The sequence below is a fragment of the Typopeltis vanoorti genome, chromosome 4 (assembly GCF_054136105.1).
Source record: "Typopeltis vanoorti isolate ZY-2024b chromosome 4, IOZ_Tvanoo_1.0, whole genome shotgun sequence".
Classification (NCBI taxonomy): Eukaryota; Metazoa; Arthropoda; class Arachnida; order Uropygi; family Thelyphonidae; genus Typopeltis; species Typopeltis vanoorti.
Window position 1 is genome coordinate 19,146,935 of NC_143552.1, and position 18,171 is coordinate 19,165,105.

The 18,171-nt window shown below is 36.3% G+C and overlaps 1 protein-coding gene across 1 annotated transcript in view; it reads right to left on the reverse strand.

Annotated features, from left to right (window-relative positions):
* Nucleotides 1-17,161: 17,161 nt before the first annotated feature.
* LOC150107145 (uncharacterized) overlaps nt 17,162-18,171 on the reverse strand; it is a 36,460-nt gene continuing 35,450 nt past the window's right edge. The window contains exon 2 of the mRNA XM_090391027.1: nt 17,162-17,976. Coding sequence (XP_090247153.1) covers nt 17,479-17,976 — 498 coding nt within the window. The 3' untranslated portion in view covers nt 17,162-17,478. The remainder of the gene's footprint in view (nt 17,977-18,171) is intronic.

Below are 18,171 nucleotides of genomic sequence, written 5' to 3' on the forward strand. Positions count from 1 at the left end.
TATCTAACCTTTAATTATCAAAATTTCAAATTATTGGATAAATTAATTATTTATAGTAAAAATCCGTAGAAGGCAACTGTTTTAAATCGATTTTTTAAAAATAAGATTTTATTGTTTTAAATAATAAATAAATTAACTCAAAATTAATAATTAATAGAAAAAGAATAATTTATCAATACGAAATTTATTGTCATTTAGATCAGTAATTTGAAAGAGAAAAAGTTATCTTTGGAAGCTGCTTTTCTCAAAAGAAAAAGAGAAAATGAAGAGCAAGTAAAGAAAGAAACAAGTGATATAAGCGGATTTTGAATTTTAACTAAAAACACCAAAGAGAACAAGTTTTGAACAGAACCAGCACCAAAAGTTATAAAAATTTCACCACCAGCCGTTGGAGCAGCTTCTACATCCTCATCCACCAATACCAACGATTCCCCCGCATCAGCCACTGATATTGACGTAACAATCATTTGTGGCGATTCCAAAAATGATGAGGTAAACGATGATAGCGATAAACAGGAATTACGTACAGATGATCCACCTCTAGTTCATTCAAGCTTAACAATTGAATTAAATCTGCCTTCTACAACTAGTCATGTTTTCATGTGAAATTGAAACAGGAGAGAAAAGTACAATTGAACATCAAAACCAGGAAATCGAGAAGCAATGTAATAATGATAATTATATGGTGGATGTTAAATTAGAAAATATTGATAATGCAAAAATAATAGATTTTAATGATCCCAGAACATGGCACATAACCAATAGTAACATACAAATATTTGTTCGACATGGACCCGAGTTGTGCGATAATATGTGTTTATCCTGATACAGAAAATCGGCATTTTGATAAAAAAATGGTTTGTAGAAACCATGTCAAGCGGAGAACAAGTACTCAGAAATTGGTTGATGTATTGCAAGTGAAAAGATTCACTGTTCTGTTTTCCATGTTGGAAAACAGAACAGTGGTAAAAATTAGAATGTATGGACCACTGTGGGGTTTCGAGACTGGCAGCATTTGAATTTTATGTTATTTCATTATATCATAAAAAAAAAAATTACGTCGAATGGAAAACTTTCGAATCAAAAATTAAGAAAGGTGGTTTTATAGACGATCAATTACAAGATGCAATTTTAAAAGAAAAAGAAAAGTGGAGGCATATTTTAAAAGTTATTTTGGATGCTATTCTGCACTGCGTAAAAAATAATGACGCTTTGAGAGGAACTTGTGAAAATATTGGTCATCCCGAATGTGGAAAACTTTTGAACACGATAGAATTAATTAGTCATTACGATCATATTACGGCGCAACATATTGAAAGTCATAAGAAAATCAAGTTAATTATTTCTCTCCTATAATACAAAATGATATAATTTATATAGTTTCTTCTAAAATTAGACAGCATATTATTTCAAATATTCAAAAAGCAATATATTTTTCTATTTTATTTGATAGCACATTGACGCTTCTCACCAGGAACAGATAAACCAAATTTTGCGCTATGTTAACATTCATCCTAACACGAATAAATGTAGCATTGAAGAAACCTTCATAGATTTTATTGTGACACATGCAAAAACTGGAGAAGCACTTGCGAATGACATCGAAAAAAAGTTAATATCAGACGGATTAAATATTAGAAATATAAGAGGACAGTCATATGATAATGGAGCGAATATGGCAGATAAATACAAGGGGGTACAAGCCAGGATATTACGTTTAAACAATATGGCGAGGTGTGTTCCATGCACTGCTCACAGCCTTAATTTAATAGGCGGTTCATGCTGCACAAACATCTATTCAAATGAAATCATGTTTTGGAACAATTCAACAATTGTTTAACTTTTTTATAAATTCTACTAGTAGATGGGATCTTTTAAAGGAAAAATTATCTGTTCGTCTTAAAGGTTTAAGTGACACGAGGTGGTCCGCGAAAACTTACGAGGGAAAAGCCTTACCAAATCAAATGCCTTTAATAATACTTCTTAATGAAATGTGTGTGATGGACAAAGACAAGTTATAGTAGACTCTGTAACAAATGCTCGAATGTTGCTAAAATTATTAACAAAATTTAATTTTGTTGCACTATTAATATTTTGTGATATAATATTAGGAAAGATAAATAAAGTAAATTTACTTTGACAAGAGAAAAAAACAACAGTCGAAAATGATAAAAGCTCTTAAAAAATGAAATTCAACAGTACCGAAATAATTTTTTCGATTCGCTTCACAATTCGGCAAAAAGTTTAGCCAAAACAATAAATATTGAAACCGACATTCCAGAAAAGAGACGGCGCAAAACAAAAAATATGCCTGGTGAGAAAGCTACTGATGATTCGTTTGCCATGAATGAAACTACATTCTAAAAAAAGAAATGTGTTAAGTTTTAGATCTAATACTCATACAACTCAATGATAGATTTACTGCTTTACAAGAGGTGGCAAACGACTTCAGTTTTTTTAAATGGACACGCTTTAAAAATTATGCAACTAGATGATCTCAAACGATGCGCAGCAGACCTGGCACTGAAATATAATAGCGACTTAGATGCTCCAGAATTTGTATGCGAAATTGAGAGTTTCAAATATCAAGCCATGGAAGTTTTTGAAAATTTAGGCGATATGGACGCTTTTCAAATCTTGCAAAAAAATTACGAACTCGTATTACAAAACATGTATCCAAATCTAGACACAGCATTAAGGATTTTCATAACAATGCCTGTAACAATAGCTTCCTGCGAACGTTCGTTTAGCAAATTAAAAATTGTAAAATCGTACCTTCGTTCTTCTATTGGAGAATAGCGATTGACAAACATGTCTATAATATCAATTGAAAAAGATATTGCAAAATCGTTAAATTATGACGATATATAATAGATGTGTTGGCTAATGAAAAAGCTAGAAAAATTTCTTTATAAAATATGCTGAACTTATTTATGTTTTTATTATATTATTTTATATTATACTATGTCGTGTATTTCTTTAATTTATTTGTCACTGAATATGAATAAAAATTTGTTCTTATTTAATATATTATTTATTAATACAAATACATAATTGGATTTACAGGCAACTCATTTTGATGAGGTTAATAGTAAGTATTTAACATATTGCACTTAGTAAAATTTAACTTGTTACATTTAAATTTTTTCAAAAATTTTGTCATTTTTGGGTTAGGGGGGGCACAAGTTAGACACTTGCCACAGGCGCTTCATACCCTCGTTACGGCACTGCTCATTACTTCCTCAAACAACATATTCCATTCACTTATGCACTAATTATTATTATCATACGAACACCTCCATACAGTCCAAAGACTCATTGCAGGAGACCGAATCTATCCACACAATCTATCATACCTCTCCTGGAACCCATTAACAAAGTACTCATAACTGACTCTGACAACCCATCATACCCGTTCACCATTCTCCAAGCAAAAAATGTAGTCCTCACACCCTACTAACCACACCTTTATTCAACTTCCAGGGATGACCCCTTCTTCTGGTCCCTCTAGTCAACTGCTATTGACTAGAGAGACCAGAATTTCCTCTGAATCAATTCTATAAAACCCTTTAAGTAACTTTAATGTTTTAATTATATCTTCTCTTTTTCATCTATCAACCAACTTCTACAAAAACACACCTTCAATCTCTCCTCATAGGGAACATTCCATCTCTCCTCATAGGGAACATTCCACAGTTCACTCACCTCTGAATCCTCTCAACTGTTCCCCAAGAAACGCAGAGGACCAGACTTGAGCATAGTAATTCAACTGTGGGCTATCATGGTCTTATGAAGAGGAATAACAACTTTCTTATCTCTACTTGTTAATGTGTTCTTCAATAGCCAAGTAATCTTATGGGCTACTATTGCTAGAACAAATTGCTACTTTAGCAATATGTCCTCTAAACTTAGCTCTCAGTCTACCACCATCCATTAATCTCTAGCTTCATCTATTTCCTGGAGTGCAGTGCCATCGTGATACATGGCTTATAATCTATTTATCCCAAAATGCATAACTTTGCATTTCTCAACATTAAACTGATACCAATTAACTTTTGCCCATACTGACTGCCTATTTAAATCGTCCTGCAAGCTCTCCACATTGCCTTGATTAACTATTTACCTAATTTTGGCACATCAGCAAACAAGTGAATATTTCCTTTCTGGTTATTTCCTATATCACTATGTACAAATTAAACAGCAATGGTGCTAGCACTGAACGTGTGGCATACCATTAGTCAGTGGCACACTCAGAATTTAATCTGGGGGGGGGGGGGGGAAGTTGAATGACGATTTGAGAATACACACTACACATCGAATACGACTTATGACTGAGCATCTGCAATGATCGCCAACACGATATTATTATTATCATACAAAGTATGATAATAATAATATCGTGTTGGCGATCATTGTGTTTGCCTTGTGTTCATTTGCTATGAACACAAGGCAAACCAGCCATGATTCCTGAGAGCTATAGGGCATGCCAGCCCTACGTGATTGTTAATTCATAAGTAGTATAGAAATAGAAGACACGACACAACAGAAAAAAAAAAATTTAATTAGGAAAAGATTTTTGGAAATTTTTCTAGTGTTTTTTTTTCCCTTTTTCTTTGGGGTGCTATAGCCCCTTGGTCCCGCCGCTCTGGGTGTGCCACTGCCACATCACCTGTTTTTGCCTCGATTCTTCCCCTCCATATACCACTTTTTGATATCTGTCCATCTGTGCAGCAGCCACCCTCTTATCCATTTAACCAATGTCATACCCATTTCCATTTGTTCTAATTTGGTAACAGTGTTCCATGTGGTATTCTGTCAAATGCGATTGCAAAATCATTGTGTAGCCACTTCCATTATCCAACTCTGTTGTTACTCTATTATAAAAAGTCAGTAAATTGCTAAAGCATGACTGACCCCTAACAAAGTCATGTTGACTCTCGTACAGTATCACATTTTTATCTACCCATTCTTAACTCTTTAACTGCTACGGGCGAGTTAAATCGAGAGCGGAAAAAATTGCGACCTTGCTACAATCGAGTTAACTCGATATTTCCCCTATCGGCGACTATTGGTACTAAATCTTTTTTTTTTTTTTTTTTTTCGCGGAAATCATCATCTCCCCATGCCTTCGAAAGTCTCAATATAAAATGTAGATACCTCCAAAGAGGGAAAGTGAATTTATGGCCATCCTGTAGATAAAGAAATTTCACACACATTTTTTCATGATCTTATATAATTATAAAATATAAAATATTTCATTATTTGTGAAAATAACTCAGCAAGGAGGGTCATACTGATCATTTAGTATCTCAGCAGTTAAAGGATTAAATTCTTTTTTTACCAATTTTTCTAGTACTTTCACCACTACGCCTGAGATACTGATTGGTCTATAATTTGCTACTGCAGTCTTAAAACATCTTATGGAAAGGAATTATTTTGCCTTCTTTACACTCACTTGGAACTCTACCGAGCTGAGACTTAAATTAAAGAGCTTAGTCAAAGGCATTGCCAGTTCCCTTGCACATTTTTGCAAAACCCTAGCTGATGTCCCATCTAATCCCACAGCTGTATTTACATTGAGATTCTGCAATATCCTGAAAATCTCCAATTCATCCACGTCTGTTCCCCCATTAATAGCTGCCACATAGATTAAGCCACTAACCTCACTAGGATGATATATCCTCGCAGAGTGGTCAGTCAGTAACTAAACTATTTTATCTGCTTTTGTCTCCTGACCATCATCACTCATTAAGGTTTATCTTCCAAAATCATTCTTCCTCTTACTTGCCACATAACATAAGAACTCTCTGGGACTTATTTTAGTCTGCCCAGCTAGATTCTTCTCAAAATCTGATTTTGCCATGCTGGTCATCTTTCTTGCCTGAGCCTTGTACTGTTCATGAGTTTGCTGGTCACCTTTCTCTTTATATACCCTTTGCAGCATTTTTTTTCTTCTGTAGCTCATGCTTAATGATATTACTCATCCATCTAACTCTTACTCAATTATATTATTGAGAAGAATTTATTCCACTTTCTTTGCTAACCACATACCTAAATTTGAAATCTGATCCTGCACACTAGTTCTTTCTTCTCAACAGAATAATGGAAAATCTTTTGTATATTACTATTATCCAGGCTTCCATGGAGTCAAAAGACTCATTGTGGGAGGTCGTTTTTAGGAAATACAAAGTCTATCATACCACTCCTTCAACCCATTAACCATCCCCACTGCAACCACTCTCTCAGGCAATGCATTCCAAGGTTCAACTACCCTCCACGCAAAGAAACTGCTCCTCATCCTCTTGTGCACAGTCTCCTTTCATAACTTCCAGGGATGGCCCCTTATCATCGCTCCTTCCCACAGTCCCACCAAGTGAAAGAACTCGCCAATGTCTACTCTGTAACTGCCTCTCAACAGTTTAAAGTCTCAATCACATCACCTCTCCTTCTTCTATCACCAAACTCTGCAGTCCACATTCCCTCAGTCGATCCTCATAACTCATAATGTACAGTCCTGAAACCATCTTTGTTATCCACCTCAGTACCCTTTCCATGGTCAATTTATCCCCTTCAAATCCTGGGGACCAAATCTGAGAACAATAGTCTAAGTGTGGTCTGATCAGGGCCTTATACAACAGAATGATAGCTCTTTTATCTCTGCAGGTCAGAGGATTGCTGCAATACTGAGAAATATTGCAGCAATCCTCTGAGTTGCCCTCACCACCTTTGCAATATTCTCCCTGAATTTCAGTTTTCTATCAATCATCACCCTCAGATCTCTTGTTTCCCCCTACCCAGACAGGTTTCGACCTTTATTGAGCTGTTTAAGTAAAGACCTTTTTAAAAATTAGGTGGTCCCCAGACCACTCCCTATGAGTGAATGAAGGGCCGTTCAACTCAGCAGTAGCTCCACTCAGTGACAGGCTCACCCCACCACCAAGCAAAGCCATAATCAGTGGTGGCTCCACTCAGAGACAGGCAAAAACCTACCCCCAAGCAGAGCCTCTCACATCTCAGGGAAAGTAACCACTTCTGCACAAAAGCACCAGACCTGATACTAAGGTGAAAGTAATGGAGAAGTCACTATTTACCTATATGAGTTGCCAAAGGGTGTCACATCCTATTATTAAAATTCTCTGGATTAGAGATAAGTTTATGGAAGTGTTTTCACTTGGCTATGCTACTAATTATATATTGGGATTTATCCTTTATCCAAGTGTCAGTAAACAAAGTTTGCACCTGAAGTACTTTCAGGACTGGGGCAATTTGTGGTAAAGGTGGCATAAGTTCTCATCACTTGCCTTAGTATAGGATAAAACCCAATTTAAAATCCTATTTAAAAAATAGGATTTTTTACTTAATTTCTATTTAATTTAAAAAACTTAAGGATAAAACCCAAGATATAATTAGCAGCATACCCAAGGGAAAAAACTCCCATAAACTTCTCTAATCCAGAGAATTTTAATATGACTTCTCCATTATTTTCACCTTGGTATCATCACCTCTGGGTCTGGCTGCCACTGATGAGATTCCTAAAGGTCGAAACCGGTGGGAAGCTTGGGTGATGGACGGCAATGTGTAGCCAATGAAGTTCCAACTGAGGCTAAGCTGTTGCTGTTACCCAAGTAGAGGAGTAATGCTGTAGTCCATGAAGTTAACTGAGGCATGGCTGTTGCTGTTACCCCTCAGATGAAATATGAGCGGTTCTGCTCGGTGGTGGGGTGAGCTTGCCACTGGGTAAAGCCAAATGCTGAGAGTTCTTCTCAGTGACAGGGTGAGCCTGTTACTGAGGAGAACAACACTGAGATTTGATCCTTTGGGTTGCTCATTCTGGGGTGATCTCATGACTTTTTGCAGACTTAACCCCGCACTTAATACAGGGAAATCAGTCTGGGTAGTGGCCCTTCCCTTAATGCATAGCATTATATATGTCTACAAGGAGATGTCCTTTGCATCCTGGGAGATACTAAAGCAAGTGATGAGAACTTATACCACCTTTATCATGAGTTGCCCCAGTCCTCAAAGTACTTCAGGGGCAAACTTTGTTTGTTAACACTAGGATAAAGGATAAAACCCAATATATATAATTAGTAGCATAGCCAAGTGAAAAAACGTCCATAAACTTATCTCTAATCCAGAGAACTTTAATAATAGAGTGTGACACCCTTTGACAACTCGTATAGGTAAATATGACTTCTCCATTACTTTCACGTTAGTATCAACAGCTGTGGGTCTGGCTCCCACTGATGAGACCTCAATAAGGTTCAAAACCGGTGTGGGTAGTGGTGATGAATGGCAATGCTGTAGCCCATGAAGATTTAACTGAGGCTTGGCTGTTGCTGTCACCCAGCAACAGCCAAGGCAATGCTATAGCTGGTGAAGTTAACTGAGGCACGGCTGTTGCTGTTACCCCTCGAGAAATGAGCAACTCTGCTCGGTGGTGGGGTGAGCCTGCCACAGTGTACAGCCAACCGGTTCTTCTCAGTGGCAGGGTGAGCCTGTTACTGGGGGGAACAATGCTGAGTTTTTGGAGTTTGACCTGTACTTGAACATCAACAAGAGTCAAAACTGGTCTGGGTAGTGGCCCTTCCCTTAATGCATAACATTATACATGTCTACAAGGAGATGTGGTTTGCATTATGGGAGATACTAAGGCAAGTGATGAGAACTTATACCACCTTTACTATGAGTTGCTCCAGTCCTTAAAGTACTTCAGGTGCAAACTTTGTTTGCTAACACTTAGATAAAGGATAAACTCCATTATATAATTAGTAACATAGCCAAGTGAAAAAACTTCCATAAGCATGATAACAATTTTGTTTAATAAATAACAAATAGCCACCAATTATGGTGAATATAATTCAAGTACTACAATGTATAAATGGTCCTCCTATGTCCAAAAGTGCATCTTATTGTCAAAAAATATTTTTAAAAAATGCTGTTTTCCCTTAATAAAGTACCATTTCACTGAAATCACATCTCAGGAATTCCTGGGATGAAGAAATTAGCATACAATTCCTAGGTGGGTATTAAATACTAAAACTCTCATTACAATGAGAGCTCTATTCCAGTCATCCAGAATTCAATCACCTGATCAGATCTTAATTATTAGTGTAATCATTATAAAACTCTTAAATATACATATTCGAGCATTTCTGGTTGAATATCATTTACTCTAGTCAGCTGCTTTTTTTTTGCTACATCAACCACAAGTGTTGATATGTACTCTTACATTGTATTGCTCTTGAATATCTTCTACCACTGCTTAATCCTTCAAATTATATATATATTTGGCTTAATCCTTTATCCAAGTGTAAGCAACGTTTGCACCTGCTGTAATTTCAGGACTGGGGCAAAGGTTGTATGACTTTGTATAACTTGCCTTAGTATTCCATAATGCAGAGCACATCTTGCAGACATGTATAATGCTATGCATTAAGGGAAGGGTCACTACCCAGACCGGTTTTGACCTTTATTGAGGTCTCATCAGTGGGAGCCAGACCCAGAGGTGGTGATACCAAGGTTTCAACTTTCAACTTTATTGGCTTAAAGGGTTAAGCAGATGCTTTTAATATTCTCTGCTATCTGATGAGGAAAACTGTGAGAGGGAGAATATTAATGAGCCTGTTGCTCGCCGTGAGGATTAATCATTGTGGTTGCAGTTTAAAATAGCTTTTGGTCTTTTGTATTTGGTGTAATCTGTTGCGTCGTAATTTGCAGCTAGTTAAATTAGATTATTAGGATGCACAGATGCTATTGAAAAGAACTTAGCTGCTATAGTTTGCATGAAGGTATAAATATAGGGGACTTCTGTGTCCCGGTGAAGTTGCACAGTGTGTACGAACCATGGTGCATTCAGGATTATTATGAGACATTTATTCTGCACACGTTGTAGTTTGAGGATATTAGTATACAGTATGACTCCAAGCCGGAGAAGCGTAGATGAGTATAGGACGAATCATCAATTTATATATAAGTAGATTGATCTGTTTCTGTTTATTAGAGGATAGAGCTGTGCAATGATTTTTGATATCTTTAGACATTTGAGACTTGATATGGGAGCTGAAAGTCAATTTTCTGTCCATCAATATGCCAAGATATTTGATCTCAGACTGCCAAGGTATTTCTGTGTTAAACAGAAGAACATCTTCAATAGGAAGCATTGATCTTCTGGAGAACAGTACGGCTAAGCTTTTCTGAGGATTTATTTTGAGTCGCCATTTGGTGAAATATTGTTCAATTATCAGTAGATTTTCCTGCAGTTTTTTGATTGCTAAGTGCAGTTTTAAAGATCTGGTTAATATCACTGTATAGGGCTTTGAAAGATGACAGTGGGTTGTTCGGAATATCACACATATAAATAAATGGAGAAAAGAGTCGGTGCCAGTAGTGATCCTTGTGGGACACCAGACAAGATGCATTTTTGTATGGAGAGTGTGCCATTTAACTTAACTTGCATGCACCTATCATAGAGGTATGATCTGATCAGATGAACCACTTCCAATGGTATTCCAGATGTTATCATTTTATACAGCAAGCCATAGTGCCAGACTTTGTCGAATGCACTGGCTATGTCAAGGAAAACAGCCCCAGTGCATTGACACCAGTTAAATCCCATGGTGACATATTCTACTAATCTGTATACTTGTTGTGTAGTACATGAATTTGTCGGAATCCAAATTGCTCCTCAGGAAGAATATTTAGTTTGCGCACTAGTTCTTGGAGTCTAGTGAGAATGACTTTCTCGGCAATTTTGACTAGGTTGCAGATGAGGCTAATTGGTCTGTAGTTTTGAAGTGATCATGGGTCTTTTCCAGGTTCATGGATTGGTATTAATCTGCTAGTTTCCAGTGGGAAGGAAAATATTTGTAGTGTAAGATGGAGTTTATAATGTTAGTCAGATGCACAATAACTATGTGGGGTAGTAGTTTTATCACCCTGTTTGTGATTCCATCAGGTCCAGGAGCCTTTTTTGTTTTTAAGCTTTTTGATTATGTCATATAATTCTACAGGTGATGTGGGTGCAATTTGACTAGGGCATGTGACAGAAAGTTTGAGCGAAGATATGACATGTTGATGGACTTTGTATATGTGATTGAAGTCGAGATGGTCATATGAAGGTTTGCATTGCTTTTCTGGAGATGTTACTATTGCCCCTGCTTTGTCTGCATCGGTATGGATAAGGCCAGTATCCGTTTGGAGAGGAGGAAGAGGTTTGTTTTTATTCTTGATGTTTTTGATAAGATTCCATATGGAGTGATTGTCAGGAGAGATAGAATTCAATTTTCCTTCCCAAATTTGATTTCTGTGCGCTGTGAGGGCATCTCTAACTGCAGAGTTAAATCTGTTCAAGATTCTTTTATCTTGAGGTGCTCACGTGTTGTGATATCTTTTTCTTGCTCTGTTCTTTTCTCTGATCAAGTTCATAATGTCTTCTGGCAAGTGGTTTGATCTGGGGGTAGTTCTGGAAATAGTTACCGCTGCAACAGCAGTGTTGATTTGTTTAGTTAGATCCTTTATAGCTGTTGCAATTTCCTCTGTGGATTTAATCAATGGCACAGGACCGATATATTTTGGGATACATTATCCCAAGGTATATATGGGGGGGGGGGGGGGGAAGACAGGTTATCCTGGTTTCCAAGCTTTAATAGAATGGGATTGTGGTCAGATGAAAGATCATTTAGTGTCACTACACTGTACTGGAGTCTTACATTCTGTAGATAATTATGTCTAGTACATCAGCCCGACCATATGTGCTGTGATAGGTAGGTGCTGTGGAGCCTGCCACAACCACATTGTTGGATCCAGAGTAGTTAGCGAGGATGTGACCATTTGTATTTGTGGAATGGCTATTCCAGATAGGATGCTTGGCATTTAAGTCGCCAGTCATGATGACAGGCTCCCTGTTGACCAGTACAGTGTTCAGATCTGAAAACAGTAATGTTTTTGCAGAGGATTATATGCTGCGAAAATCTTCAGTTTGCCCACTGTGCACGTGGGAATTTCGATGCCTGTAATCTCAAGATTAATTGTGGATGGAATATTTATAAAGTGATAATTGATGTAATTTTTAATGTAAATAGCAGTGCTGCCTCCTCTGCAGGATAATCTGTCTGTTCTGTACAACTGGTATCCATTTATTTTGGGATTATCTGATGGTTGCAGATGGGTTTCACTTATCAAGAGTATATCCGGCTGATGCCTTTGGGCAAACTCCCGGATTCTACCTCTTAATCCGTTCGCATTCCATGCTATGATCTGTAAAGAATCTGATTTTATTTTATTTCTGTGAGTGAGTGAACGCTGAGATAATGACTTGTGCATCCTTTAGAAATCTATTTGTAGAGCATGGTGAGGGGTGGGATCTGCTAAAATCCAACAGCATATTTGCCAAGGAAGAAGTAATGATAGCTGTCAGATTTGGATGTGATGTTGGCTGTTCCAGGGTTGTCTGTTTAGGGCAAGTTACATCCGCATATGTCCTAGACTGTTGTTGCTGAGTTGTTCTTTTAGGGACCTCTGACCTTTTATGTTGATCTTTAGGAGGCCGTGAAGTAGTCTCTGGCCTATGTGTGCTAAGAGAGGAAGAGTATGTTCTTTCTGATTTTCCATTGCTTGGATTGTGCGCACATCCTCTGTAGTTGGCAGTGTGAGGACCACCACCGCATATTTAGCTGGGGTGGATTTTGGCTTAGAGCATATATTGGTTGGGTGGCTGACCCTCACATTTTAAGCATTTAAATTCAGCCTTGCACATTTTCTGGGCATGACCAAACTTCTGACATCTGTGGCATTGCCCCGTTGAAGCCCTTTTCCTTAATGGTTCTATAGTAATTTTCAGTCCACAGATGGACGTCAGATAATATATGTGTTGTAGGTTTGACTGATCTCTACTAATACCAGTGGCATTGGAGTCCTGTCTCTCCTCGTCATTCTGCTGACCTTTACGGGTGCTAAATCTTGCTGGTGTAGATCTGCAGTGATTTCTTCTGTGGAAACATCTTCAGATACACCTCTAATCACTACCTTGAGGTTCTTTTCTGGTCCTAGTGAAAAAGTGTGGTACTGAATACCTCTGGTATTCAATTCAGAGGTTAACCGTCAATAATCCATCACTGTCCTGGGTTGGATTTTAATACCGTCTGTGACATTCTTCACTTGGCTGTATGAGATCTGTAAATTGTACATCGTAGTTCTTAGCAACATCCGTTTATTCTTTTCATGCAGAATAATCGGGGGGGGGGGGGTATCTTTTCCTTTGAGGAGGTAGGAGAGTTCAGGACTGGGCCATCTTCTTCCATTCCATCCACATTGGGTGGTTCAAAGGCTGCAGTTTTGTGAGCGCGAACCTCCTGATAATCGGTGTGGTCTGTAAGGGGGATTATTCTCAGCAGTTGTTGCTATTTCACTGGCACTGTCTAGAAGAAGTTCTAAGAGTTGAGAGTCATCTGTATCAACTTCTTTTATTTCATGAACTACAACTTTTCCTTTAATAAATTTAGTTTAATCCTCTATCCAAGTGTGAGCAAACAAAGTTTGTGCCTGAAATTATCTTCAGGATGGAATATGGTGTTGTACTACCTTACCAGGGTAGGTAGTACAACACCAGGCAACTCGTAGCAAAGGTGGAGCAAGCTACCACACTCCTATCCCAGTATCTCTCCCATAATGCAAAACACATCTCCTTGCAAATATGTATAATGTTATGCATTAAGGGATTGGCCACTACCCAGACTAGTTTCGACTTTTATTGAGGTCTCTTCAGTGGGAGCCAGGCCCACAGTTGGCAACTCCTATAGGTAAGGATAACCTCACTATTGCTTCTGCCTAGTATCTCCACTATGGGCCTGGCTCCCACTGAAGAGACCTCAATAAAGGTCAAAACTAGTCTGGGTAGTGGCCAATCCCTTAATGAATAACATTTTACATATCCGCAAGGAGATGTGTTTTGCATGATGGGAGAGATACTGGGATAGGAGTGTTGGTAGCTTGCTCCACCTTTGCTACGAGTTGCCTGGTGTTATACTACCTACCCAAGTAAGGTAGTACAACACCATATTCAGTCCTGAAGATAATTTCAGGTGCAAACTTTGTTTGCTCACACTTGGATAAAGGATTAAACAAAATTTATTATAGTCTAACCAAGTGAAAAATAAACTTTCTACAACTTTTCCTAGCCATTTTGTGTGAAGCAGATTGCCTACGTGTTTAAATATTGCCAGTAGCTGTTTAAAATGAAGTACTTCGTATGGTGCATCCATGGTTAGACCTAAGCCTTGTTCTGTAGAGCAGGACATGTCTTTCCCTTTCCACAGTAATAAGTATACAGTTTCTAATGAAGTGAATGAAGCAATGCTGATACTAATGGCAGTAGGCCTAGCATATCGCCCTTGTTTTGAAATTTGTTGACTTACCTACGTATCTGATTCTTTGGTGAATATAAAAGACCTCTTTGAAAAATAAACCAATTGATTACAGTAGTAAAACTATTTACTACTAGTAAATTAACTAGTAGTAAATAGTCAAAATTTCTTAAATCACAGTTTATATCAACTATCAAAATCCAAACTCGATCGATACCGCCATCTTCAAAATTCAGTGATACCAAGGTGGAAGAGTAATGCAGAAGTCATATTTCCATATACGAGTTGCCAAAAGGTGTCACCCCTTATTATTAAAATTCTCTGGATTAGAGATAGTTGATGGACGTTGTTTTCCACTTGGTTATGTTACGAATTATATATTTGGTTTAATCCTTTATCCAAGTGTAAGCAAACAAAGTTTGCACCTGAAGTAATTTCAGGACTGCAGCAACTCATGGCAAAGGTGGTATTGACTTCACATCACTTGCCTTAGTATCCCATAAGATCCTTCCCTTAATGCATAGTATTATACATGTCAACAAGGAGATGTGCTTTGCATTATGGGATGCTTACACTTCAACTTCTGTCCCCTACCTCTGATTCCTTTTACTGTATTCTCTCCTACATTTCTATGTGTTTGTTAATTGCTTAAATAACCTTATCCACCTTCATATTTATAATTTACATTTTTACTGAAGTATACTTATGATTTTTATTTTGCAACTTTTCAATATACTTTCTTACACTTTTCTGTGCACCTGCTGACTTATTTGCTGAAAACTTTCAATATGCTTTTCTTCTTGCACAGAACTGCCTCTTTAACCTCTTGAGTCCACCATGAAGTTTGAATTTTGCCTATCCTTGTATCGACTTCACCATATGACACCTTCTATGAATCAATCAATATTAACTTCAGAGTTTTTCAATGAATCTCCAAGGTTTGGTTCTTATTTGCATATGCTTTCATTTTTACTTGAAGAATATTTGTATATTCAGTCTACTGATTATGTTTTGAAAGCCTGGATACATACATAAGAGCAAGCCTAGCTAATTCAAAAACATTCACAAATAGATGGATGAGTAACAGTAGATGAATTTCATCATTCAGCTTGATGCTTTACTTGAAATCCTAAATCTGAAATCCTAAAGTAGACTGAAAACAGAGCCAGCTCTAGGCTTAGGCACAAGAGGCACCAGCCTAGGGGTGCAATGGCTTTAGGGCACCAACATCATAAAAAAGTAATAGTATTAAAGAGGATCAGAGAGTTGAAGCATTGATGGTACGAGCAGTGCCCCCAAAATGCTCTATATGCACTTTTTTTGTCAATAACTATAAAAGTACTTTATAGTTAAACTATAAAAGTAGTTTAGTTTTTTAAACTACTTTTATAGTTTTTTTTGAGAAAAGCTCTTCAAAACACTACAGATATATGGTATAAATGCAAGCAATACTTGTCTATATTTGAGTTAAAAGTCAGCAGTTAGAATTGGAAGAAATGCAGGAAGATGATTTGATGTTAAATCAGGTGTGAGACAAGGGGATACATTATGTTCCACTGTTATTCATCATCTATACAGATCACATTATGAAGGAAAGTGGTATTAAACCTGATATCAAAATCGGAGATGTTCATCTTAGCTCTTTACTTTATGCAGACATTATACATCTAAATAAATCCAATACAAGCCTGCAGGATTCACTGACTAAATTGAATAACTGCTGTAATAAATTTGGGATGAAAATCAGCATTAAAATCAAAGACAATGAAAATAGACAGAGACACTGAAAACATCAACTGCATCTAAAATTGAGAACACCTATAGAATTAAAATGTTTCAGCTATTTTGGCACAATTTTTATGAAGATGGCAAATTAAATATAGAAGTGACAAAGGAATTAATAAAGCTGGTGTGGTAGAAAGTAAACTGAATAAAATTATATGGAATAAGAGAGAAATTAGACAAAGCATCAAACTATTATATACAAGAGAGTGTATAAAACTGAGTTAAAAATAAAACTCTTCATCAAAGACTAGAGACCACAAATATGAGAGTTCTGAGATAGATTAGAGATTGAACAGATGCATCAATTGGAATATCATATTAAAAATGAGAATATTAGAAAGAACTCAACATTGTTAGTATTCAAGAATGTGTTAGCAGACTTCTGCAAAATACACTGTGCTAACCTCACAAGTTATGGTTACTTAAACAGAATGGTAGAAAAAAGACTCAGGGGAAGACCAAGATGTATGTGACTTGATACTGTAAAAAGTATCTTAGAAGACAGAAATATATGATCAAATAAGATTGGAGTCTTGACAGATAACAGATTAATTTGGAAGAAAATTGTTGATAGAAAATTATTAATGATATAACTTTTTCATGTTACACTATCATGATATCTTGTACATCTCCTGAGATACATGTCTGGAATTTGATAATGAGAGCTGAGAGTATATAATTTCTAACCTATTTGAAATATATTTGATTTTTGAAAGTTACTCGAGGACATAATGATAAAAGAATTTTAATTTGTTTTTGTTATAACAAAGGTTCTCAATTTTTTTTTCATCATCTACTGTTTCTCTCCCTTCAAATAATCTCTTAATTTTTTCATCCCTTTTCTCTTTAGTAATAATATAAATATTATTATTACAATAAATTTCCAATTAAAATCAATATATACAATGAATATAAAATTTAAAGTAATCATAAATATGTATAATTGAAATTTATTTTAACATTTTATCAGAATAAAAGGATAAAAATGTAAAAATCTGCACTTCTGCCTCAAAGATAAAGTAACAAAATGGACATGTGAAGTTAACTATTATACAAGTTGTTCAATTATTGGCAAAATATCATTTACAATACTTTTCTTTTGGATAATGTCTACCCAAAAATTGCTTCATTTTGTCCAGAAAAGAAAATCTTTAACTACATGAACACCATATAGTTTTTACTAGTGCATAAATGTTCTATCTACACGCTCTAAGTGGAATGTAGTTCACTGTTTATTAACCTTGAAACCAAAAGGGATAGAAAAAACTTATTTCTTGACTGAAACTGTGTACAAATCTGCTTTACGTAAAGATTTCTGTGGATGGTTAAGTTATTGTTTTCTTGCATTCCAAATCAGTGTACCCAGTAGACAGATACCACACAAAATTTGTAAATAAGAAATACAATTTCCCCATGACATGAACCGCTTCTCTTGGTTATTGATTAAACACACAACTTCATCTTGGACAGAAGACAAACTTTTTTCTTCAAAAATAGTACTACCACTTGATGTATCTGAAGCAGCTTCAGCACGTGCATTTGCAAGCATAGTTTGGTCAAGCATCTGAGGTTGTGAAATGCTACCTTTAATAATGATAAGAGTGGAAACTACAATATTCTGAAGTGGCAAGATACCAAATTTTTTACGAGAAACACTGCACAGTTTGTGTCCTTTTTTATTGAATATGTTCTTGAATTTTAAATCTTCACAAATAACAAAAATCATGCCATTTTCAGATGCCACCTTCTTGAAAATATTGAAGTTGCCTTTATTTCTGTTATCAATAAGAACCACACAAGCTCCTCTTTTCATGCATGAGAAAACTTCCTATTAATGAGAAACATGAATAAATGTATTATTTATTAAATCAATTCAGCATAGTTGGTTTTAATTATAACTAAAATGGGAAAAATGAATATTATTCAGAAAAGAAATGGTTTCATTAAATGATAGCTAGCCATAATAATTTTTTACATTTTATTCAAGTTTTGGAGCTAAAAAAATCGTAGCACATTCTGAAAA